The following is a 25,705-nucleotide window of genomic DNA, read 5'->3' as shown; positions in this document are numbered from 1 at the left end:
TTCTGTTTTTCCTTGTTTTCTTGAATTCCTTCGGGTCTTGTCTGGGGCCTCGATGGTCAAATTAGGTCTGTTGATTATGTACTGTTATTCTAGCAAGTAATTAAGCATACGGCTCCAAAACATAATAAATGGAATGAGAAAAGGTGCACTCATTTTCAATGCATCAAGCAGGTTTCTAATTAAACTAAACTTGAGATTGATCCAGACAAACCTAAAAAACAAAATGATATGATTTTTATAAAAATGATTTATTCGGTAACCCAAACTTTTTCTCGGTTAGACAATGCACTGTTAATAAAACGTTATAGGCACTTGACTGAGGCAGATAAAGCTTGAAAAGCTTCCCTCCAAGTATATTCCTCTTGGTCAGTATTTCCAAGTGTCATGACCTCTGTTACTTTGACGACATGTGTAAAGGAGGAAACTAAAACTCAGCCTCCAAGCTCCGGACATGGTCTACAAAGACATTTTCAAGCCAAGGCCATCATCACCCTTCCATTCCCTCCCTATATTTAATGCCTTCAAGCCACCTTCCATAGTTTCCTGCCACAAAACCAATCACATTTTCAGTGAATCTATTACATCAATGGAAATAAAATATGAAACTTACACATCATCCATGATGAGCACTGAACAAGCTGTTGCATCCCACAATCATTTTGTTTTTCAATAATTACTTCCAGCAAACAAAATCTTACCTAGATTTTATCTTGTTCCTTGGAGATGTTAAACAATGGAAGCTGCAAGAAGAGCTCTGTGCGTAAGCGATCCGTTTAACCCACTCATTACAACCTTCGCGCAGTCTGCTGGCATTCTTGTCATCTCTCATTGCTTCCACCTTTTCTTGAAACAATTCGGACAGCCTGGACCTGTTGCACAAATCTTGGTAATCAATCTTTCTCTTTCCATATACATCCATAAATATCAATCTTATGTAACGTTTATGCCAGCTTATACTCTTTTGTTTCATCAGGCTGGAGTTGTTCTAGGTCCCTCATTGTTGTCCCGCATCCCCAAAGTTAATCGATTCTTTATTCAGTCGAGTACCGCGGATTATTATGAAGTAATTGAAACCATTTTCCGCACAGTTTTCATGTTCTTGATAGGCCTAGAGATGGATATTCCTTACATGAGGCGAAGCTTGCGAAAAGCGAGCATTATTGCATCTGGTGGGGTGATTGTAGGTGTCTTGTTTGGTATTGCTGTATCCATTTCCCTCATCATTATGTTAAAAATAAAATCCCAACTTTTTGATTTTGCCACTATTATCATAATAGCATTAACGAACTCGGCATCTCCTGTAGTTTTTCGACTGGCAGCTGAACTGAAGTTTCTGACTTCAGATACAGGAAGATTGGCAGCCTGTGCTTCTTTGATTACTGAAATGTTTTGCGTGTTATGGAGGTCTGTTAGCCTCGCAGTGGATCCATGGAAAAATTTAGGAACAGGGATTCTTTTCCTTCTTATGACCGTGACGCTTATAGGTATAAACAAGTATTTGGCTTCGTGGTGTAACCAGAGGATTCGGAACCAAAAATATGTGACGAACACAGAGTTTTTAGTCTTCTTGTTCCTTTTAATAGCTGCCGCACTTTTTATTGAAGAATATGGTTACAACAGTGCAATATCTTGCTTTTTGCTAGGCTTGATGTTCCCTAGGGAGGGCAAAACTACTCGCACATTGTTGCATAAACTCAGTTACGCTACATACAACTTCATACTTCCAGTGTACTTTGGCTACATAGGTTTCCAGCTTAATGTTTCTATTTTGGGTAGATTAAAACCTTTGATCACGGTTATTGTGATGATTGTAATGTCCATCGCAACTAAAATTATTGGCACGCTAGTTGCTTGCCGTTACCTCAAGATCTCAACAGACGAGAGTATTGTACTTGGCTTTTTACTCGATTTGAAGGGAAATGCCGAACTTCAGATCTTGGGAAAGCTGCCAAAGGAAACTGTAAGTTTTTGGAAAAATTATCAGTACCCTTGTGCTTTTTTGAATTGCTCTATGGCAGGATGCGTTGATATGAATACTGAAAAAAAAAATTATTCTCTTCTTTCCGTAAATGATATTATTTTATGCTTTTCCTATAGTTGAAACAGTGGAAGGAAACAGATGTTCACGGTATGGTGGTATCTGTCGTGGTGATGAACACTGTGATAGCAGGAGTGGTAGTGGCTCATATATTAAGGAAAAAAGAAGAGTATTTTTCTCACAGCCATACCTCACTTGAATTAGGTGAACCGGAGAGTGAACTTCGAATGCTGGCTTGTGTCTACGGATCTCGGAATATATCATCGAAAATTGGGCTAATCTCTGCTTTTAGTGAATCTCTCAAAACACCAGTCACCACTTACCTGATGCACCTAGTTGAGCTCCCAAAGAAACGCACCAAGAAGAATTTGATGTACCACCAGCTACAAGATGGTGATCAATACAGTGACGAAGAGGACTACGGCGGAAATGATGTTGTAGAGATCAATGATGCTGTGGATGCATATACCATGGAGACCAAAGTTTTGATCCACCAAAGGAAAGTTGTGTCTCACTTTGAGAGAATGTATGAAGATGTGTGTGATTCCATTGAGGACTTGCGTGTTTCGATCATATTTCTGACTTTTCACAAGCACCAGCGCCTTGATGGGAAAATGGAGAGCGGAAAGGATGGAATGAGAACCACTAACCATAAGGTTATGCGTCATGCCCCATGCTCGGTAGGGATCTTTGTGGATCGAGCGCAGACAGGATTTCAACAACCTAGTTCACAATCTGTGCAAAATATAGCAACATTATTTTTCGGAGGCTCTGATGATCGCGAGGCATTGGCGTGTAGCAAAATGATTTCAAACCATCCTCACATTCATTTGACACTCATACACTTCCAGAATTTACCATCAAGCAAACAGACAGAGTACACCAATGAAATAATCCACAGGAATGATGAGTTACTGTTGGAAATGTCAAATCACGAGATTGAGGCTGAGATTGACAGGGCATATACGCAGGATTTCTATAACAGGTTCCCACAAGCACACTATATATATTTGATATCTTTGTTTCTTTATTGCTCTAAATATGTCTTTTCCTTCTGATAGAGTAATTGCATTGCCTCTGTTGGCTCTTGTTACATATAAGAACTGCATTTTTCTTTTTCTTTCAGATATGTGACGTCGGGTCAAGTTGGATATGTAGAGAAGTATGTTGAGAATGGGACTCAAACAGCAGAGGCTCTAAGAGACATACATGATACCTTTTCATTGCTCATTGTAGGAAAGGGTGGTAGAGGGAACTCACCTATGACAACTGGTATGAGTGACTGGGAGGAGTGTCCAGAGCTGGGGACAGTCGGGGACCTTCTGGCTTCTTCAGAACTTAACACCAACAGTTCGGTTTTGGTCATTCAACAATATCGACATTCGAGAAATGACCTTAATTAGGGATTATCAGACATCTGATATGCACATATATTAATGTACATATATATGTGAAATTGTTAGATAGTTATTGTCTATTGTTTTCATTCGAACAGATTTCTTACAATGTAATTTGACTGAGTTTTAGACACATTGTTTAGCTTATTGCTTAAGGAGAGTTAATGATCTTCCTGGCGTTGGAACAGGTAAAGGGCCTGTTCCAAGACAGGTAATGCTTGAAATTTCTGGTTGCTCTAGCTTCCGGTCACTTCCCGAGGAGTTTGTAGCCTAGTCTCTTTACATAAACTGGAAATTATCAATTGTCCTAGCTTCTTGGAAAAATGCAAAGGAATAAGGAACTTCAGAGCAAGAGGTTAGGATTTCTCCGATGATTATGGCATGTGATGGAAACCTGTGGAACCGTCATCATCTACCAACAGAATGTTTCAAAGTGGTGTTTATACAGGTGAGCTTCAACATTACACTCGTTCAATTTCTACAAGTCATAAGATCCTAAAACCTCACGATGTTGACTGACTGATTTCGATTATCTTTGCATCAAGTTCTGCTTTCACCATAACATTTTCCCATTCCCAAATGGCAAAAGTCAGTTCTATCGATAAAATAAAATAAAATAAAAGGTAAAATCAGTCTCTTTAAACATCCAAGTTTGAAGGGGTGGTAGACGAGGGCTATGACCGGTGTTCTATGATGCTGTTGGAGCAACTTTATGGCAGTCAAAAGTTATCTGGATCCTTAGAAGATCTTAGACTTCGGAGTCTCGTGCTCTCAGAAATGGGAGAAGGGGAGAAACATTGTCAACAGTGACACTGATAGTCAAGTTTTTCCAGCTCATCAAAAAGAAGCCGAATAGCAGTCAAAATTGTCGCGAGATTTCAGATTTCCCAGAGTTGTTAGAGGAGCTACCTTTGTGTAAGTGGAAATGGCAGTGGAGAAGAGAAACCTCATTCGGTTTCCGCAGGTTCATATACCCCTCCTTTCACCATCTGTCCTATTCAAACCCAACAAACATCTGCCTTACTCTCGTTTCCTCAATTTCCTGATTCAGGATCTCATAAACTTTTTTGTCCCATTCCTTCCTATTTGTTTCAGGTGCTAATAGCAGGAGAACTTAGTGTGAACATTGAAAAAACAAAGGACATCAGAAGTTAGTGTCTGACTGCTCGGAATGTCGCAGTAATCATCCAATCGCTTGAGATGGAAGTCTGTTACTCAAATACAGATCAATTGGACTAGGTTAACTTGCTTTAGTTTCTCTGAAACATCTTGTTATCAGCAAGCTAGTAATCTGGAAAGAGGAGCATAGAGCTATGTCTTTTAGCTATATATACGATTATACTTTCCATTGTAACTGGTTCGATGGGTTCCAAACTACATATATTTTCATCTCAGGGACTTTTGCTTCTTTATTTTTTCTTTTTCTAAATATACTTTGGAAGTCAATGTGAATAATCAATTCTGTCTCGACCTAAAAGGTTTCTGAATCTGAGATATATCTTGTGAATAATTGATTTTCAGATGATTTTCCTCCAAAAGAAAAATGGGAAATATTATAAATATTATATTCATTTCACAGGAAATAAATAGTGCAAAAAAGAGATGGAATGAAATAGTACAGAAACTCTTTTCATGTAAATTGCAATGGCTGTTATTGGGATAAATATGGTGTTTTTAGTAATGAACTGTAGCAGTGTTCATAATTACTAAACTTAAATCTATGCAATATCTTGAGCTTGTTCTAAGAAGTTAATGATCTTGGCACTAAAAATAGGATCAAAGGCAAATCAGTAGTTAAATAAACAAGCCATCTCCCTCCTAATAGATTTTCCTCTTGGTCATTATTTTCAAGTGTCATGACCTCTATTACTTTGACGACACGTGTAAGCAAGGCAAATGAAACCCAGCCGCTCAGCTTCAGACACGGTCTACAAAGAGATTTTCAAGCCAGGACATCATCAGCCTTCCCTTCCCTCCCTATTTTTAATGCCTTCAAGCCACCTTCCATAGTTTCCTGCCACAAAACTGTTCACCTTTTCAGTGAATCTATTACACCAATGCAACAAAAAGAAAAAAAATGGAACGACACATATGCCGTGATGAGCACTGAACAATTTGTTGCATCCCACAATCACTTTTTTTCTTTCAATTTATTATTTCCAGCAATCAAAATCTTACCAGAATCTATCTTGTTCCTTTGTGATATTAAAAAATGGAAGCTGCAGGAAGAGCTCTGTGCGCAAGGGATCCATTTAATCCGCTTATTACAACCTCCACGCAGGCTGCTGGTATTCTTGTCATCTCTCATTGCTTCCACCTCTTCTTGAAACAATTCGGTCAGCCTGGACCTGTTGCACAAATCTTGGTAATCCATCTTTCTCTTTTCAAAATACGTTCATGAATCTTGATCTTTTCTGGTATATAAGCCAACATGAATAAATTTTAATGTGTTGATAGTTTCTTGTTCTATCAGGCTGGAATTGTGCTAGGTCCCTCGTTGTTGTCCCGCATCACCAAAGTTAATCAATTCTTTATCCAGTCGTCTACTGAAGACTATTATAAAGTTTTGCAATTCATTTTCCGCACAATTTTTATGTTCCTGTTAGGTCTAGAGATGGATATTCCATACATGAGGCGTAACTTGCGCAAAGCGAGCATTATTGCATCTGGTGGATTGATTATAGGTGTCTTGTTTGGTATCGTTGCATTTATTTCCCTCATCATTTTATTAAGAATAAAAGCCAGTTTTGATTATGCCAGTTCCATCATAATAGTCCTAGCGAACTCAGCATCTCCTGTAGTTTTTCGACTGGCAGCTGAACTGAAGTTTCTGACTTCGGATACAGGAAGATTGGCAGTCTGTGCTTCTTTAATCTCCGAAATGTCTTGCGTGCTATTGGGGTCTATAGTTCATTCAGCTAGCTGGGAATATTTCGGGAAAGGGATTCTTTTGCTTTTACTGACCATAGCACTTATAGTTGTCAACAAATACTTGGCCTTTTGGTGTAACCAGAGAACTCGGAACCAAAAATATGTGACACATGCAGAGTTCTTGGTCTTCTTGTCCCTTTTAGTAACGGTGGCACTTGTTATCGAAAAGTATGGCTACCTCAGTACAGCATCTAGCTTTTTATTCGGTTTGATGTTCCCTAGGGAAGGCAAAACTACTCGGTCATTGTTGCATAAACTCAGTTACGCTACGTACAACTTCATACTTCCAGTTTACTTTGGCTGCATAGGTTTTCAGTTTGATGTCTCTTATATGGGAAGTTTCAATAGTTTCATCATGGTTATCATGATGATTTTCATGTCCATCGCAAGTAAAATTATCGGCACCTTATTAGCCTGCCATTACCTCAAGATCCCAACAGACGAGGGCATTGTACTTGGCTTTTTACTCGATTTGAAGGGAAATGCCGAATTTCATATCATGCGAAATCTGCCAGAGGATACTGTAAGTTTTCTGAAGACCTTTCCAGGAATTATTAGTACCCTTGTGTTTTCCTTTGCGTAGCATTTGGTACTTGCATTGATATAGATACTTACCTCGATAAAAAATGTCTTCTTTCTTTTAGTAATGTTGTGTTATGCTTTTCCTGTAGTTGAATCCAATGGATCGAGAGAATGTTGAAAATCTGGTGGTATCTGTCGTGGTGATGAACACTGTGATAGCAGGAGTGGTAGTGGCTCATATATTAAGGAAAAAAGAAGAGTATTTTTCTCACAGCCATACCTCCCTTGAATTAGGTGAACATGAGAGTGAACTACGAATGCTGGCTTGTGTCTACGGATCTCGACATATATCATCGAAAATTGGGTTAATCTCTGCTTTTAGTGAATCTCTCAAAACACCGGTCACAGCTTACCTGATGCACCTAGTTGAGCTCCCAAAGAAACGTACCAAGAAGAATTTGATGTACCACCAGCTACAAGACGGTGACCAATATAGTGACGAGGAGGACTACGGCGGAAATGATGTTGTGGAGATCAATGATGCCGTGGATGCATATACCATGGAGACCAAAGTTTTGATCCGCCAAAGGAAAGTTGTGTCTTCCTTTGAGAGAATGTACGAGGATGTGTGTGATTCCATTGAGGACTTGCGTGTTTCAATCATATTTCTGACTTTTCACAAGCGCCAGCGCCTTGATGGGAAAATGGAGAGCGGAAAAGTCGGAATGAGAACCACCAACCATAAGATTCTGCGCCACGCGCCATGCTCGGTAGGGATCTTCGTGGATCGAGGGCAGACAGGATTTCAACAACCTAGTTCACAATCTGTGCAAAATATAGCAGCATTGTTTTTTGGAGGCTCCGACGATCGCGAGGCATTGGCGTGTTGCAAAATGATTTCAAACCATCCTCACATTCATTTGACACTCATCCACTTCCAGCTTTCACCGTCAAGCTCACAGACAGGGTACAATAATGGCACACCCCACAGGGATGATGAGCTACTGATGGATATGTCAAGTCACGACATCGAGGCTGAGATTGACAGGGCTGTTGTCCAGGATTTCTATAACAGGTATCCACTAGCAAATTACATATACGCTTGACATCTTTGCTTCTTCTACTCTAAACATGTTTTTTCCCTTCTGAAAGAGTAATTTCATTGCGTCTTGGCTCTTGTTACAATAAGAACTACATTCTTCTTCTGCTTTCAGATATGTGACGCCAGGTCAAGTTGGATATGTAGAGAAGCATGTTGAGAATGGGACTCAAACAGCAGAGGCTCTAAGAGACATACATGATACCTATTCATTGCTCATTGTAGGAAAGGGTGGTAGAGGACACTCACCTATGACAACTGGTATGAGCGACTGGGAGGAGTGTCCGGAGCTGGGGACAGTCGGGGACCTTCTGGCTTCTTCAGAACTTAACACCACCAGTTCGGTTTTGGTCATTCAACAGTATCGGCACTCGAGAAATGACCTTAACTAGGGATTATCAGAGATCTTACGCGCACGTATTTAATGTATATATACTGTATATGGATCATCAGGTAATTATTGTCTGTAGTTTCCATTCACACAGGATTTCGTGCAATGTCATGCGACTGAGTTAGAAAACCCTCCATTAGGTTTACAGCTTCAGGAGAGGTAAAGGGCCTCAACTATACAATCAGGAAACAGACCAATCTAGTTAATGGAGTCGATTAGGGTAACATAACTTTTCACCAGGTGCTGAGTATTTAACAACTTTCAGGCATCCGAATTAAGGGTGTGTTTGGATAAACTTTCTCATGTGGCTTTACCAGATTAGGATAGGAGAGCCATGTTCAAATTATTGTATATGAAATATCTCGCGAATATACATTTTGATCCTTCTTAAAAATTTAATTTGGTCCCTGTATTTTTAAAAATTTAATTTGGTCCCTGTATTTTATTTTTCTTACCAGTAAGCTCTTAATTGAAGTTTCTTTAGTCCTTGTTAGAGAATAATATAAATTATATCTTGGAACTTTACCTAATAGCTTAAGCTATTGGGTTTAGATTGTTATTTGACATGGTATCAGAGCTTTGATGACCAAACGATCACAAGTTCGAATCTTACCATCTATATTTATTTGATAAAAATTAAACACAAAGTAATGTGGGCCTGTACAAGTTTCAAGTTTAAAGGACTTTCACTTAAAGAAGTGTGTTAGAGAATAATATAAATTATATCTTAAAAACTTACCTAACAATTTAAACTATTGGATTGAGATAGTTCTTTGATAGTCCTTAAATTTTACAATAAATATAATTTATACCTTAGTAATTTTTTTTAATTAAATCTCTACATGTCAAATCTTAATGCTGGTGAAAATTGTAAAAGTAGATATATGATATCTTAGAAAACAAAATCTTAACTTAAAAAATCAAGCTAGAACATAAGAAAATAAGTTATAAGAATAAAATATGGAAAAATATTCTTGTGATATTAATATGATATTATAGAAAACAAAATCTTTTATATAAAAAAAAATTATTATTGTTTATGTTATACCAAGCTTACGGTAAAACGAAATTCCAAGGAGAGAAAATCAATAACTTGCCCTAAATCAGCAAGAAGGCATAAATGTGGAGTTTCCATGGAACCAAAACATACATAAAAAAAAATATATAGTGTAGTATAAAAAACTAACATTACTTAACAACATTATTTTTGAATGACAAATAAACTTAAAATCAAACTCAAAATCAAATCAACTCAGATCTAAACCAGTTTCAATAAAAGGAAAAAAAAACGTGGCTAAAAACTCGACTATCAACTTACTGATTTTTTTTATTAAAAAAATATTATTTTAAATTTTTTAAAAGAAATTGAAAAGTCAATTTTCTCGTTTTATGACCAAGGCCTGATCTGATCGGTCTTCCAAACTATGCTTATTGCTTAACGGGTAAGTACAAAAACACGGGCCGGCCTTAGAGGACATTTACAAGCCCATGCTCGAAAACCTCTAGTTACGAGCATGCCTCTCTTTCTACGAGATTTTTTGTTAAAAAAAATCAGGAGAATTCCATCTTCTTTGCTCTCGGGCTGCAGCTCCCTTTACACAGCTGCTTCCCTCTCTTTCCATCAACTGCACTAACCGCACCATAATCACTTAACAGTACTGACAAGTACAGTGCGGGTCGTGAGTTTTAGGCTTGCAGTGTAGTTAAATTCTTCAACATGGTAAGGAATCCTTTTTTTCCCCTGCAGCTCAGTTTTCTACAGTTTTAATTTTTTCTGTTTCGGTGAAGTTTTCAAAATTTTTGTTAGGGTTTCAGATTAATAATTTTTTGAATTTTAATCATCTATTTATTGCAATTTAAATGGTCAAGTAGAGAATAATTGCTAACGTAATTGTGATTTTTGCTGTTAATTTTAGTCACAGGTTTTCATTTTTCGGATTTTTGAGGTTTTATTTGCACATTTGGTTATTTTTTTTTAATTTAATCACCTATTTATGGCAATTTAAATGGTCAAATAGAGATTAATTGCAAACCTAATTTTAATTTTTGCTGTTAGTTTTAATTACAGGTTTTCATTTTTTTTTTTTTTGCATATCTGGTGATTCTTAATAAATTACATGCTTCCATTTCATTTTTACTTTTTATTTGAATAATATTTTATTTATGTTGGTTTTTTTTTTTTTTCAGGAAGAATTCAGGAGGGCTATATTGCAGTCTGGTCCAATTGAATCTTTTGCTCTCCAGACTGTTCAAGAATTTATTAAACCTCAGGTGATTAGTTTTTTTTTTTTTCTTTTTTCAATTTTTTTTTGCGCATGGAGGGCTTGCTGATTTGCTGCTGTATAATTAAATGATGATCACAGAAGCAAACTAAATTAGTGCAAGATGAGAATCAATTGTTGGAAAATATGCTCCGGACATTGCTTCAGGAGCTTGTGGTATGTTTTTTTTTTTTTTTTTTTTTTTTTTTTTTGTGGTGCACATTGAAGGAGCATTTTATGTATAGTTAATATGGATAATTGTGGATTTTTTTTTCTTGTTCATTTTGTGTGAGCTGAGAGATTTTACATTTGTTTTTTATGAAGTCATCTTCTGCGCAGTCGAGGGAGGAAATAATGTTGTATGGGAAGTCCATTGATGATGGTGAAGACTCACAGGGTCAAATTCCTCGTCTGCTAGGTATATGCTAGTAGTTGTTATTTAGTTCCTCTGCTCGTGCCTGGGATTCTGAATTAAGATGTGTTAAATTGTGATGAAGTGCTCTACAAGATTAAATAAATAAAAAGTGATATAATTTGATTTCTTCTTTTGGTTTTAATTTTTTCATTAGTGACCAGTGAAAAATATTTTTGAGTTGGTTTGATTTGAGCATTCCCCTATAGATGCAGAATCTCACATATAGGACCCTCATATTGGTTCTGTGAGAGCTGGTTTATGGTGTTGCCTTCATCGGGTTTTTAGTTGATTGAGAGAATCCATGCAAAATAGAATTGCTTAGTTCTGCGAGAGGCTATTTACTTTTATCAGTTCTTTTCCACATAGGCTTCCGATAAATTGTGAATTGGGTCTAAGACAAAAATTGATTAATGTCCACATGGATTACAAATTTTGTGTTTCATCTTGGTTTGTTTTTGAACAGCTAAACCAAACAAGAGTAGACCATATTTTAACACTTATTGACATGATATGCAAATGTGCAAAACTATAGAAGTGCTGGTTCACAGACATTTTTGTGCCTTTTCTTTACAGAAATTTCATGATTTTAAAATGTAATTTGTTAGACAAAACTGGACCAAAAGTGTGCCCATGCACTAGGTTCTGGTGGATGGAGCTTGAAAGAGTTCTGCAAATCCTTGGAACTGTCATCTTTGTGATGTTCATTTCAACTTTGAGTTAATTTTGCTTGTGTCATGCAGTGCTCTAATTATTGCACGGAATGTTGAGGGGTTGATGCAAGAGCTATAGATTCCAGAAGTATAAATACTATTGAAAACCCCTCTTTAGCAAACCATTCTTTCTCTGGGACAAGACTCCTAGAAGTTGTCTGAATTTTCTAACTGATATTTTAGTAGCGAGTGACCAATTATCATGCTTGGTGATCTATTATTCTTCTTATTTATGATTTTATATTATAACATCAATCTCAAGGATTTCTTCTGGTGGATTTGAATAGGGCTTGAACCAATGATGTAGCTGTTTCATTACTTTTCGCTGGGTCTTTTGGCAGTACCAAGTTTATTTTTTGCATATATCTTATTAATTTATCATTGCGTTTCAAAGTTTTAACTTCTTTTTGGGCTACCAGATGTTGTTCTATATCTCTGTGAGAGAGATTTTGTTGAGGGTGGTATGATATTCCAGTTGTTGGAAGATTTGACAGAAATGTCTACAATGAGAAATTGCAAGGATATTTTTGGTTACATAGAGAGTAAGCAAGATATACTTGGAAAGGTAGATGCTTTCAGATTGTTCCAAGTTTTTGTTTATATTTTTATCCATGTTCATGATTTTGATTAGACTGTCCATCACCAGTCCTGCATATTCAATTGCAACTAACCACTGTGTTTATTTTGATGATTGCTTTTCATACAGCAAGAACTTTTTGCTCGTGGAAAACTTGTGATGTTGAGAACATGTAATCAACTTCTCCGACGCCTTTCAAAGGTAGTTTAATGTATTGATATATGTGGTACATGCATAAGCATAATTTCTTGTATGCTAACCTGTGTCAACAATAGAATTTGTATCTGCTTTGTCTTGACTATTTCACATTAGGGAGTAAAAGCTCTTTATCATGATGGAACTTTATGATTCTTGAATGAAGACCTATATCTTGTCTCCTCTTTCTCTTGTTAGGAAGAATCTGTCCAACAGTGATTTCTGGGTAATGCTGAATGTGGATGTAGCTATTGATTTAGTTAATTAGTTCTTTATCTTTGGCGTTCAATGATCTTTGTAGATTGTGATTTTATAATGAATAAAATACAAGAGTGCTCATCTGCGGCAATGTGAACAACAAAGTCAGATTTGCTTTTGTTTGAAGTACAAAATACAGTTATAACTCCTTTTAATTGCTTTCTCTTCTCTTCTCTTTTGTTTCCAAAATAAAGGAAAAATTGACAGGGGCTACTCCCTACTGTTTATTTTTTTCCTTAACCTTTGGTGCCAACCTACTACCTACTGTTTCCTTAACCATTGGTTCTAATATTTTAACTTTATAGGCAAATGATGTCGTGTTTTGCGGACGAATTCTGATGTTTCTAGCTCACTTTTTTCCACTATCTGAACGCTCAGGTATGTATTTATTTTCAGCTCTTATATTTCGACAGCAAGTGCTGTCATTGGATTAATAGGTCGCTTTGTTTTGCTTAATGGCTGCAGCTGTAAACATTAAAGGAGTTTTCAACACATCAAATGAGACTAAATATGAGAAAGAGCCACCAGCTGGTTTGTCTTAGCTACAGAAAACTTCAGTAAACTTTGTATTGACTTGTCTAGTGCCACTTAACTTTATTGTGGGATTGTATGTGCTGATCTTTGTCGCTTCTTTTCAGCCATTTCTCTGGACTTCAACTTCTATAAAACCATGTGGAGTTTACAGGTAAACCTTGCCTCTACAATCACTGTTAGTTTAGATAAGGATTCCATTCTCTTTACCCAAACATGTGCTTATCATACTCTGACAAAATTTCTCTCTTAACTAACCTGGGGTTAGTTACGTGAGAAACTACATATCCATGGTAATTGATTCAAAGAGGAAGCACAATCATGCATTTAGTTCCATCTTCTTATGGTCAAAGAAATAAAAGATGCAAGGAAAAAAGATAACTTCAAATTATTTTAATTTGACTTTATATTCTGTATATCTTATTTTTTTCTTTTAAACCTAATCTATTTAAGATTTTTCAAGCGTAGGAATCTTAATACTATTAAAGACATGGTATATTGAGGAAACTAGGAAATTAATTAGGAGTTCTCTAGTATGTGTGTTTTGCTTTTCCTATTTTGGCTTTCCTTTTCTTCTCTTGCTTAGCACTATTAGGATTTTGGTGCCCCTAAGAGGATCACTTATTCTATGTTATCTCTAGGACTTTGATAGTGGAATTGTTCAGTATTTTGGTTTAGTTTGAGAGTTGCTGCCTAGAGTATACTTTCTCTTAACTTTCTAAGGGATGTTTTCTTCTGTTTTACAGCTACTTGCTGTAAGTACTCTTACAAACTTGTTTGCTTGTTTTTTCAGGAGTACTTTTGTGACCCTTCCCTTACTCTTTCTCCAATCAAGTGGCAAAAATTCTCATTGAGTTTGATGGTGAACATTTATCTTTGTATTAAATGAGTTTTATGTCTTTTTACTTGATATTAAATTGAAAATTTTTTTTGTATTTTATTCTACAAGTTTTTGTTGTACTTCTATGTTATCATTATAATGACATTTTTTTTAAAAAAATTTTGAGATATATAGGTCATCTTGAATGCCTTTGAAGCTCAGCCTTTGAGTGAGGAAGAAGGAAGTGCTAACAATTTGGAGGAAGAGGCAGCATCATTTAACATAAAGTATCTCACAAGCAGTAAACTGATGGGTTTAGAGGTGACTGGTGTTTGAAACTGTTGTTGAACAATATAGGAAGAACATCTTGATCTAATGTTTAGCTTATAAATTTTTTTGATTTGAAATTTTCCAGTTAAAAGATCCAAGTTTTCGGCGCCATGTTCTTGTGCAGTGTCTCATACTGTTTGACTACCTTAAGGTAATATTAAAACCTTATTAAAGCCTTTTGTGTGCTTCTCATTTCTTTATTTATTTTGTTGTCTTCTTGCTCTACACCTCTTCTGGTCTGTCATAATTGATTGACTATGAATTTTTTTGCAGGCCCCAGGAAAGAATGACAAAGATTTAACATCTGAAAGCATGGTTAGTGCTGTTCCATTATTGATTTTGTAAGTTATATTACAATCTGCAAATTATTTGCACACATGCACATGGATTGGACACTTGGGGCTCACACTTGCAAAATTGATTCATGCTTGTGCGCACGTACTATTTCTTTTCATCATTGGAGTTCTGATATATGCTCATGTTTCTGAATATTTTGTTGCCAGAACATTCTGAAAGCAATGAATTTGATGCTGTATTTCATGAAATTCTCTTGAGATTTCTAGCATCAACATCTGAAAAAATTGACATATTGAGACCTCACGCATGTGTTACTTTTCTCATAGCAAATGTTTGAACTGGTGGACAAGGATGAAATTGCGGAAAGTATCTAGTTTTTCTTTACCTTTACTTTTGTGAAGTTTGAAGATTTTACACATGGCACAATCTAGATATGCGAAGGTATTGCAACATTTATGTACTAGTTTACTATATTGATAAAACAGGCAGTTAGGGAGACTTAAGGTGAAATGTGAATGTCTTTCTTTCAACCTTTTCTTAGAGAAGCAAAAGGATATTATCAGCATTAAATTCCTGCTTGTGTGTTTCGTTACATCCATTATGCACTTTGATAGATTGAAATCTGCATAAAAAACACACATCTCCTCCAAGTGCATTGCTTGGACATTCAGGACCAAACAAAAAGAATGATTGGTGTGACCGTAACAATCTTATTGTGACAATCTCATTGGTCTGCAGCCTGACTGTAAGAGCATCCTGCTTTCTGTCCCTCTTCACCTTTCGCCCTCTATTTCCCCTTTGGGAAAAAAGAAACTGCTTTGCAAGAACACCATCCCTCCTGTACAATGTTATTTCATTCGTATTCTTGTCTGCTTGACTTGGATTATATATTCTTGTTGACGTGTGAATTATGCATGTATGTGATGGATATACTGACATGATTTGCTATGACAGTATACTTTCTCTTTACTCTAGAAAGAAGAAATAAAATCTCGCGAGGAGCATGTAAAGAAGTTGCTTGAAATGACTCCACCTAAAGGAAAAGATTTTCTTCACAAGGTTGAGCATATACTAGAACGTGAAAAGAATTGGGTAAGAATATGCTTACCCTCTCTCCCTATTGATAGTAGATATGCATGTCTATAGCCTGTGTCATGAGATGACCTTTTTATAGAATAATAAGTTCCCAGTTTTCATGCTTTTAGCTGTGGTGGAAACGTGATGGTTGCCCTCCATTTGAAAAGCAGCCAATAGAGAACAAGACAGTTCCAGACGGAGGTAAAAAACGGTATGCAAGTTGATTGCTTCATGTTTTCCTTGCATGCTTACATTCATGACACTATACCCTTTTAGGAATATGTGCTTTGAGAATGATGTGGGAGATAGTAGGATAGCATCACTTGATTTTATTTTGCTGCCCTTTAGAATATTCAGTGGTTATATATAATGGGTTCCTTTTTACTGGATACATATAGTAGTTCATGAAACCATGTTTGCATCAATAGTGAAATAAGTTGCTGAAGCTTTTAGCTTTGAAAACTTAACAGCTAATATGATTTCACAAGCTCTGATATGTGGTTCAATATGAAAGTTAGTGGTCTGCATTGAAGTTTTATGTAGATGATGAAGTTGAAAACACCTCTTTCCCACTTTCTTATTTACACCCAGCTTTCTTTTGCAGACTACAGTGTTCTTTTTGAAAAAAAAAAAAAAAACAATGGAAGATACGGGTTTTAAATGCCTAATAATCTCAACCAAAAGTTTGTCTTTTGACCAAGAAAATTAGTGGAAAACTATTCATGGTCAATTACATTGATCCTTGCAACTAGATCAATTACATCGATGGCCCTCCAACTCATTATCTGCAAATCATATTTTATCTTTTTGTAATCTTTTTTTTATATATATATTTTTTGCATATGTCTTTACCACTGATGGCTATTTCACATTTCTGTTTAAAGTTTTCATCTATTCTTCTGAAATATGTGTTCTCTTCTTAATCCTCCAGTAGGCCAAGGTGGAGGCTAGGAAATAAAGAGCTCTCACAATTGTGGAAGTGGGCAGATCAGAATCCGGTTGGTCTAATTCACCAATTGAGTTGATGATTACAATATGCATACTAGTCATATTCTCCTTTTCTTTTCATTTTTCATTCAACAGCAGATCTTATTGCTTTGTGTTCTTGTTATTTTGCATTGCTGAATATTTTTATTCATGGCATCTTTGAGGCATGGTAACTTAAATTATAAGGATATATGTAGTCAAAATGCCAAAAGCTCATAATAGTGTGATAGCCCAAGCAATCTATGGTTTTTCTTTCCTGTTGTTCATTTGTGAAGTTGTTTCATGCCGTGTTAGTTAGTACGAATGATTTTATTTACATGTCCAGAATGCCTTGACTGATCCTCAACGTGTTCGAACTCCTGCCATCACAGATTACTGGAAACCATTGGCAGAAGATGTAAGCACCCACCCTAATATGCTCGTCCAAGTCAAATAAATTTCTTTATATATATATATATATTTGTACTTATCTTGATGTGTTAGCTATCTGAATAAGTTTCTTTATTTACTGAATTTATAGATGGATCCATCAGCTAGCATAGAAGCTGATTATCACCACAAGAATAACCGGGTAAGTTTTAGTTCTTAAAATTGATGTTCGAACATCACATTTCATTTTTGGTTAAAACATGACTTTATATTCCATGGTTATGGTGCCATTGAATCATTTACTTTTCTACCATTTCAGTTAACTACAAGTAATAATATTAGATATTACTATCCGATATCATTTGTAATGTGGTAATTAATTCTGGAAGATATTTGTTGTTAATTCTGGAAGATATTTGTTGTTGGGGCTAAAAGATTATATTTGCTGAAGATAAGGTAATCGATGTGTAAGTTTAGAATTTGGAAACACTTCAAAAACACACTATTCTATAAATGTTTGGGAACATGAAAAACACAAACATAAATTGCATAATGGATATAAATAAGGGTATCAGGATGTTAGAGGGGTGTTCTTTGAGGAATACTGACCACCTAAACTAGAAGACAATAATGGGCAGCTAGAGAGGTGCATCATGGATTAAAAAACAGGGGGGAAAGGAGGTATGTCTTGTATAAAAGCACTGCAACGTTTTGCTTGAACCTAATCTGATTATGGTTAGTTAATTCATATCTTGGAGGGACATTTTCGCATGGTACTAAGGACAATTTTGTAGATCTAACGGGTGATGTTATGATCAGTGTCTCGTTCGTTGCACCTGACTATCAGGATATGCTAACACACATGTTCTTGTGACTAGCGTGTCTTTTAGTTCCTCATCAAAGTTAATAAGTGAATACATGGACTCAAGTATAAATGTTCCAATAATCTAATGAAGTTAACTGTTTTAGTGGTATCAATCATCCAGCTTTAATAATAGTTAGGACATTCACATGGTTTTGTGTGGATTCTGCATGAACATTGGATCATCTACATCTGCTCTTAGTTTTATGGTGAGTAGAGCTGCATGTGGCTCCCCAGATATTAAAGGCATACCACATTAATGAATCATATGATCTCTATTTCTTGAGATGGGGACTGGGATGATAGGATAAAGTAATGAATGACCCCAAATTCTTATATTCGCACAAAGTTGTGATGGGTTGAATGCTGTGTCAAAGTATGAACTTAATGTGATCAGCTAGTCAATAAGCACACAGGTGACTCCTCATTTTAGCTTTGTTTCAAGGTGAGCTTTGTTGCTGCAAGTTGAATTGTTATGACAAGTCATGTGGATTGCTGGCTGCAAAAGTTATAATTACCTCTGTTTTCCCAGGTTTATTGCTGGAAAGGTCTCCGTGTCTCTGCTAGGCAGGATTTGGATGGTTTCTCTCGAGTATGATTACAGCCAATACATTCATAATTTTTTTTTTCATGATATCTGCTGGCTAACAGAATCTATGGGAATTTTGTTGCAGTTTACTGACCATGGTATTGAAGGAGTTGTTCCTTTAGAACTATTGCCACCGGATGTCCGGTCCAAACACCAAGCTAAACCCAATGACAGGTCTAAACGTGCCAAAAAGGATGAGCCAAAGGGTGCTTCACATCAAGTGGAAGATAATCAGGTATCTGTCTTAACTTAAGCTCTCTAGTTCCCAGTGGTAATGTGAATTTCTAATGATTTATTTGAACCTGTTGCCCTTATTAGAAATAAAAGGGGATTTTTTGTTCCTGTTATTATTTGAAGAGAATTAATTTTAATTATTTGTAGGGGTTCTGAAAAGATTTTTTAACTGCTTGAAGCTTGAGTGTTTGTCCATTTTAAGAATTTGCAACTTCCTGATGAAATTACAGATTTCTAGTTAACGTCAGTAGGCTGACTTTCTGGAAACTGGACCAGCTCAATATTTTTCATCTGATTAAAAATACGATTCTTTCATAAATTACCATGGTCATCAAACATGTGGTGATTTACAGAAATGGGTTGACTGTTGTAATTTTGAATATGCTTACTATTACAGTAGATGTTTCATCTTGCAAGGAAATCTAAATCAAGTTCTGCTACTTAGCCTATTCTTGGTGCAAACGAGATGAGGTTTTTGCAACAGCCAGGACAGTAGAAGGTCCAATTTATGCAGAAAGATACCGGCAGTCTCACTCATCAATTGTTTTTTGCATTTACAGTTTAAGAGTTATTGATCAAACCCTGAGATTTTCATGATGTAAAGGATGGCCAATCGATGTCAACTCTTGAGATTCGGTGTATTAGGATGCTAGGTGCTTTATATATTGATATTCTTTACAGATGTTTTAGGACACTGTTTTCTGGACTCAAGTAAATGTGTTTTGCTAGATTGCAACACCTGCAAGCGAGATTGATGGTGAAGGAATCAGAACTGATCTTGAAGCCTCTGTTACACCAATGGACTCTGATGCCATGGCCACGACCAGCAATATATCACAGAGCAGCACTCCTACACCAGATGAACATCAAAAGCAGAGCCCCGACACAGATGGTGGTCAAGAGGCAGGCCACGTAGAAGCAGACGCTGAAGCAGAGGCAGGGATGATAGACGGAGAGACTGATGCGGAGGTAGATTTAGAAGCAGTTGGCTGATTTTGGAACCACTTTTCATACCCCTGACGCTGGGCGTCCAAGTTGCTCGTGCAAAAGAATGTATCACTAGACTTCGATTAAAATACAGTGAGCATTTTATTAATGTTAGATCACTACCCTCTATTGCCTATCAGTATGCTACAACCCTTTAATTCCTCTTGAGCTTCCTTCTCTTTCTGGAAATGAGAAGGATGGGATTAGTTATATTAAATTTTATATGAGACGTCCAAAAATGCCGAGTCCTCTCGTTTTATGTTTTTTTCTTTTCATTTTATATTTTCCCAGCGAATTAATCAAATATTAATGTTTTTGAAGCCTGTGGAGGTAACATTTCGGACCTCACAAGCTTTCTAAATTGTTTTTTTTTTTTAAAAAAAAAATAAAATAAATTGATCCAAGTTAACCACACTCAATCGGGCCTAACCCTTGCTTTGCTAGTGAGTTTCATAACTTTGATTGCAACTCGCTCATAACATTCGTATTCTAGCGCTACAGATGAGCGGGTGACCTAGAGAGTGAATATCTTCTGTTCTAGCACACTACTTTAAGCCATTAAAATCTCCAAATTGTACAGATAAAACACAGAGCAGAAAATCAAAAGCTCGCCTAGCCAAGCCAAGCCACTTAAATGTCACAGACCACCTGGCAAATATGTTCTAAAGTTCTGGTAGCTTTCCACTAGAATTGTAACAAAGCCAAAAAAAAAAAAAAAGATAAAACTGATTGGATGATGAAGAATGACAAAGGATCAAGAAATCCTCATTGAGCAGCAGTAATTCCGAAGCCACGACCTTCTCATGCTTTCTGCAATTAATATATCAAATGAAAAATGAGAAGCAAACACCAAGATAGAGAAGCCAACTTGAAGCTAGCAGTAAGGGTGCGGTGCATGGTATCCTTACCTGCTGTACTGGAAGATAGAGTTTAAATTCCGGTGGAAGTTCCTCTTCTGAGTATAGGCGATCAGAGAAATATATCCTTCTCAGACGGCAGTTTGCATGAACCTGAACTCTTAAAGTCTCAACATAGTTGGTTCCATACGCCCTCCTAGTAAAATCAGCGAGATTCAATTGGATTTGATTCCAGCCTTCATCCAACTTCAGTGGCATGGTGCAGATGTATGGTTTCACCCTAGTGACAGTCTGCAAGATTCAAAGAATCATATCAAATTTAATGTCTATAATTCATTACAAAAAAAGGTACAGTGCATCAATAAGCTTGCATGTCCGATCCAAAAATCAAACCACTTGAGGTACAAGGACTATCGAACTACATCAATTTATCCTAAAGCAAGCATACCTTTTCAAAATCTTTCAACTCAAACAACAATCTTACATGAAAACTTAAAATGTACATTTTGAAATTTTAATAGTCGCTATCCAGTTTTCCATTAATCATCAAACCATCTTATGACAGCTGAATCGATTGTCAATTTCAACTTAACCCTAAGCTTGGCATCACTCTGATACCAACTTGTAAGACCAATAATTTCCTCTAGAAAACTAAAATCTGTAACAGAGAAAGACCCCCACCACACCCCATCTCTCTCTCTCTCTCTCTCAAAAAGTGAACCACTCATCCAGACACAGCTACACAATTCCTCCACCACTTCAATGATTTATTAGACTCTGAAACTGTAGCCACATGGTCAAGTACAAGATCTAGCAGCCATATTTATAAACCCCACAATGCCAGCAGACCATATAACAAACAGTAGGTTTTTGAATATGGATCAAATTTCCTTATTATTCCTTTGACTTGAAGAAAAATTCAATATGTAGTTTCTTTTATCATAACAACAAACTAAATAGACCTGTAATACATAACCCACAACTTCTCTGGGAAAAGAAACAGGAAAATAAGAAAAGAGGTCAGGAAAATGACAAACATCACAAATAAGGGCAAACTTACACACTTGAAAGTTGGAAGCTCGGAAACGCCGCCTGACATTCTTATCATCCAGCACCTGAATCTCAAATGTGAAATATTTCTTCACATTCTTCACAATCATAACCAAAAATGGGAGTTTTATACCAAGAGTCGCTCCAGGGTCTGCAGGGCATGTAATATATGTGGACTGGATATTCGATCCAACAATTTCAAGCACATTGGATTGTATGTCTTCATCATGCAGTCGTTTTATATGGCCATTGGAAACTGTTAAAGACTCAAAAAAGAAGTTAGAGCCAGCAAACTCGATTATGGAGAACTAAACTGTAATGCTGTCATCACGTTAAATGAAGAAATCATTTTCAGAATAACAACTACATCATAATGTTTGAATCTATCACATGGAATTTGAAGTGGTAACTAGAATTGCTTCGTAGTGAGAGCAACTATGCTTGAAAAAACACCATTAGACATTTTCCCTTGTCTCTAGGATCAGCAATTCTAAGATGCTTGCTAACAGATTGAACTGGGAATTCAAAAAAGTTTCCAATAATTATCTCCAATGGCCATATTGAATACAGATTTTAACATATCTCTTTCAACATTTGCTTCTCAATATCATAAATGTTACTTAAAAATATCAACAGGATTTAAGAAGCCCACTCATTTAGCGACTGGTGGGTTCATAATCGCATCTCATTCTTCACAGTATTATGGTTTAAGTTCTACACAAAAGACTGAAATGGGAAAAAAACAAGAGATATATCATGCATGTATAACCTCTCATACTTGTAGTTGGAGCACAACCTAAACATGCCTCGTATCCTTTTGACATCACCTGGATGCATTTTGGTGCCTCGCAGAAAATAAAAGGTATATATACCTCCTATACATATTGACATCAGTCATATGCATTTTCAACCAAAAAAATATCTATCAGTAGATTGAGAAGTAAGATTGCCAGTGATTTGTAACATATCCCCAGCATAAGAAGAAAAATCTCAGAAGAGTTGCTATAAAGAAATGTCTCCCGCTACCATAATATATACCCCAGCTTGCCCCTGGAATATAAAGCAACAGAGAATATATATTTGTTTCAGGCTTTGGTACGATAATTTATATCTACAATAGACAACCATAGTCTTTCAGGGTCCATATCAGAAGCAAATATCACTTATAATTTCAAACAGTAGAATGAGCTATAAGTGATGACCTTCCAGAACAAAGAAAGCAAAATTGCTAAATGAGCTCTATCTAGTACTAAAACCAAAATCAAAAGTAGCTAAATAAGAGAAATTCACAACACTGTCACCAATAAATCCTGCCACTCACCTTCTTTATCCCATATCTGCAAAGGTTTGCTCCTACAAAAATCCAATCAACACAGAGAATCAATACATAACATTAATATCCATATCCACAAATCCAACAGTCAATCAGACATATAACAACAAAATGCTTAAAACCAAAATCTACAACATACCCAAGACTGTATAGGATCGACAAAAATCCAGACTGAAACGTGTTTTTAAACATCTTCAACAGATCACTAAACAAACTCAACCTGCAATGGAATATCAAAACCAACTAAAACCCATTAATAATAGCTCATAAAGTTAGTATCTTGCTAACCATAATGACACAAAGCAAGAACGAGAAGTGGGTTTATTTTGTTTTCAAAAAACAAGAAACCCCACCACTTTTTAAGTTTTAAAGACCATTAATACAATAAAAGTAACTCAAACCCAGGAAAATATAGCTGCCCTAGAGTTAGATGATCATGAAATAATAGACACAAGCAGGTACCGGCCAGTTTGTTTCTCGAGAAAATTATTTTGCCGCGGGAAAAGAAATTCCAGGTCCTTTGCTTCTCTGGAAGACTCGACCTTTGAAGATTCTGGTTAAACTTTTTTTCTCCCTTCACTTTGTCTCGGTTAATGTATTGTCGTTGTTGTGGTGTGCTAACTTTGGGTTCCGTGTAGAGATCCTTATATGGGCCCGATATGGGTTTAAGTGAAGCCTGAAGGCCTTAAGAAATGGACTGTTAGTAGGCCCAATAGATTATGCAGGCCCTCCAAGACTTGTTCTTTTTAATTTATATTAAATTTTATAATCATAGTGCTTAGTAATTGTTTCAAAACAAAAAAAAAAAAATTGAGGATAATGGATACAAAGAGAATATATATCTCCTTCTACTTTTTATTTTAAGAGAATAGAGATTCGTCTCAAAAATATCATGAACACAAATTTACTTTATATTACTGTTTATTTTTTCAAGCAAACAAGTCTATTTCCTCACTATTTTTTAATTTTTTATATTTTAAGATAATAACCAAATGCTATATATATATATTAGGTGATAAGATTCTTATAATACAGATGTAAAGTAGTTATACGAGTTTTGGTGACAGGATTAAAAGTACTTTTGTTTTTCTCCCCTGAAAGTTTCAATATTATGTTTTTAAATTTACCGGAAAAAAAATAAATTTAAATTATAAGTGGGTTCAAAAATATATTAGAGTGTTTGGAAACACGGTTATATGTATATTTGTAAAAAATTTAAATTTTTTTAAAAATTAATTTATTTTTATATATTTTAAATGATTTTGATGAACTGATTTTAAAAAAATAAAAAAATATATATTATTTTAATATAAAAAATATTTTAAAAAATAACTATAAATTCCCTATCAGATGATAACGGAGGTCCAGCTCACAGTTTATGATGATTTGTCTGGCTCAAAATTGCATCCGTTTTTGCATTAAGGACAAAAAAAGGCAAGTAAAATCAACACAACAATTCATGAATTTTTATATATTTTTTTTCTTGTTTGAAGTGGACTTTAAGCTCATGTCTGGTCAGAGTTTTAAAACCAACATGATAAATATAAAGAAAAAAAAAAACAAAACACAGATATAAAATAAAATCTCTTCATAATAATTTTAAAATAAGTTTTTTATGCTTTTACAACCCAAAAAAAGAAAAAGGAAGACCTACCCTTGTTTTTATCGTCGCCATCTTTATATTTTTTTCTACCGTGTATAATTTATCGTGTATTTGTATTGTAGTGTTACGTATTTTTTTTGTCTGATAACACGTCAAAATAACTATTTTATTTTTTATATTATTATATTAAAATTATAAAAAAAACTATTAATATAATATTTTATTAATAAAATATATTTTGAAAACACGCTAAAAAAGGCTACCCGTGTTGCCAAACATTGCCTGATAAGGAAGAAAAAAGTGTCCTCAGACATTCACTAAAAAAGGAAGCAAACACTACTACATCAGCAACGAAGACGACGTGATGTTCATCTATGTGTTTTTCTCCAGATTTGGATATGGTTTTAATTTCTAGATAAAGACAAATAAATCAGTGTCACTTTTTTAAAGCCTTTGAATTCTTCCACCATAGAGATTGGAGATGATTCTGTTCATATGATTTTTTTTTCTTGGCTACATGTACTCTTGCAATTTGTTTGGCCGGCTTATCGGAAAAAGCTGGATGTTGATCTTGATTTCACAACTCGTAGCTAATCAAATTAGGCGGGTATCTCATACTTTATTGTTAGAGTCCATTATTTTTAAAAATAATTTTTTATCTAAAAATATATTAAAATAATATTTTTTATTTATAAACATTTATTTTTAACATCGCCGTATTAAAACAGTAAAAAATCATTAAAAAATTATTTTAAAATAAAAATAAAAATTTAAAATTTAGTAGAACTTGTTGAAAACGCTATCCAAACACTGCCCTAGATCGTAAGGCTAAGCAGTAAAACTTTATAATGTGGGAATAAAAAGTCATGGAAATGTAGGAACTTCTACTTTTTAGCCGGTTTTAAGAATGTTTTTAATTAAAAAAATATTTTAATATATTTTAAAAAATATATTTTATACCGCAATACTAAATTGATATATCACA

The 25,705-nt window shown here is 35.5% G+C and overlaps 4 protein-coding genes across 7 annotated transcripts; 3 read left to right on the top strand and 1 right to left on the bottom strand.

Moving 5' to 3' along the window:
- The first annotated feature begins 127 nt into the window (after positions 1-127).
- LOC118054222 (cation/H(+) antiporter 2) lies at positions 128-3,441 on the top strand. The gene is made up of 4 exons (XM_035065705.2): positions 128-886; positions 974-1,960; positions 2,098-3,023; positions 3,165-3,441. The coding sequence occupies exons 1-4, from the start codon at positions 734-736 to the stop codon at positions 3,439-3,441; spliced, it is 2,343 nt and encodes a 780-aa protein (XP_034921596.1). The 5' UTR covers positions 128-733.
- Positions 3,442-5,647: 2,206 nt separating this feature from the next.
- Positions 5,648-8,467, top strand: LOC118054221 (cation/H(+) antiporter 2). The gene is made up of 4 exons (XM_035065704.2): positions 5,648-5,800; positions 5,909-6,889; positions 7,038-7,963; positions 8,103-8,467. The coding sequence occupies exons 1-4, from the start codon at positions 5,648-5,650 to the stop codon at positions 8,377-8,379; spliced, it is 2,337 nt and encodes a 778-aa protein (XP_034921595.1). The 3' UTR covers positions 8,380-8,467.
- A 1,437-nt stretch (positions 8,468-9,904) lies between these two features.
- On the top strand, positions 9,905-20,126 carry LOC118054220 (THO complex subunit 1). Of its 2 annotated transcripts, none has more exons than XM_035065702.2 (21): positions 9,905-10,098; positions 10,566-10,649; positions 10,742-10,816; positions 10,964-11,057; positions 12,184-12,329; positions 12,471-12,542; positions 13,100-13,172; positions 13,260-13,325; positions 13,433-13,479; positions 14,119-14,187; positions 14,341-14,466; positions 14,561-14,626; positions 14,749-14,790; positions 15,748-15,864; positions 15,978-16,060; positions 16,781-16,847; positions 17,162-17,233; positions 17,357-17,407; positions 18,600-18,659; positions 18,742-18,891; positions 19,620-20,126. In XM_035065702.2, the coding sequence occupies exons 1-21, from the start codon at positions 10,096-10,098 to the stop codon at positions 19,881-19,883; spliced, it is 1,827 nt and encodes a 608-aa protein (XP_034921593.1). In that variant the 5' UTR covers positions 9,905-10,095; the 3' UTR covers positions 19,884-20,126. The 2 variants fall into 2 exon arrangements, with proteins under 2 accessions (XP_034921593.1, XP_034921594.1); XM_035065703.2 differs by having other exon boundaries at positions 9,906-10,098; positions 10,570-10,649.
- A 266-nt stretch (positions 20,127-20,392) lies between these two features.
- LOC118054219 (uncharacterized) lies at positions 20,393-23,737 on the bottom strand. Of its 3 annotated transcripts, none has more exons than XM_035065701.2 (6): positions 23,580-23,737; positions 23,257-23,337; positions 23,106-23,137; positions 21,799-22,040; positions 20,786-21,025; positions 20,393-20,687 (listed from the first exon to the last, which is right to left on the bottom strand). In XM_035065701.2, exons 2-6 carry the CDS (start codon positions 23,307-23,309, stop codon positions 20,679-20,681), a joined length of 576 nt encoding a protein of 191 aa, XP_034921592.1. In that variant the 5' UTR covers positions 23,310-23,337; positions 23,580-23,737; the 3' UTR covers positions 20,393-20,678. The 3 variants fall into 3 exon arrangements, with proteins under 3 accessions (XP_034921592.1, XP_073263975.1, XP_073263976.1); XM_073407874.1 differs by lacking the exon at positions 23,580-23,737 and adding an exon at positions 22,554-22,659 and having other exon boundaries at positions 23,257-23,343; XM_073407875.1 differs by lacking the exon at positions 23,580-23,737 and adding an exon at positions 22,563-22,659 and having other exon boundaries at positions 23,257-23,343.
- Between the last annotated feature and the right edge of the window lie 1,968 nt (positions 23,738-25,705).

Source organism: Populus alba, chromosome 3 (assembly GCF_005239225.2).
Source record: "Populus alba chromosome 3, ASM523922v2, whole genome shotgun sequence".
NCBI classification, from domain to species: Eukaryota; Viridiplantae; Streptophyta; class Magnoliopsida; order Malpighiales; family Salicaceae; genus Populus; species Populus alba.
Note: the sequence above shows the minus strand (reverse complement) of the source record. Positions and strands in the feature narration are given on the sequence as shown.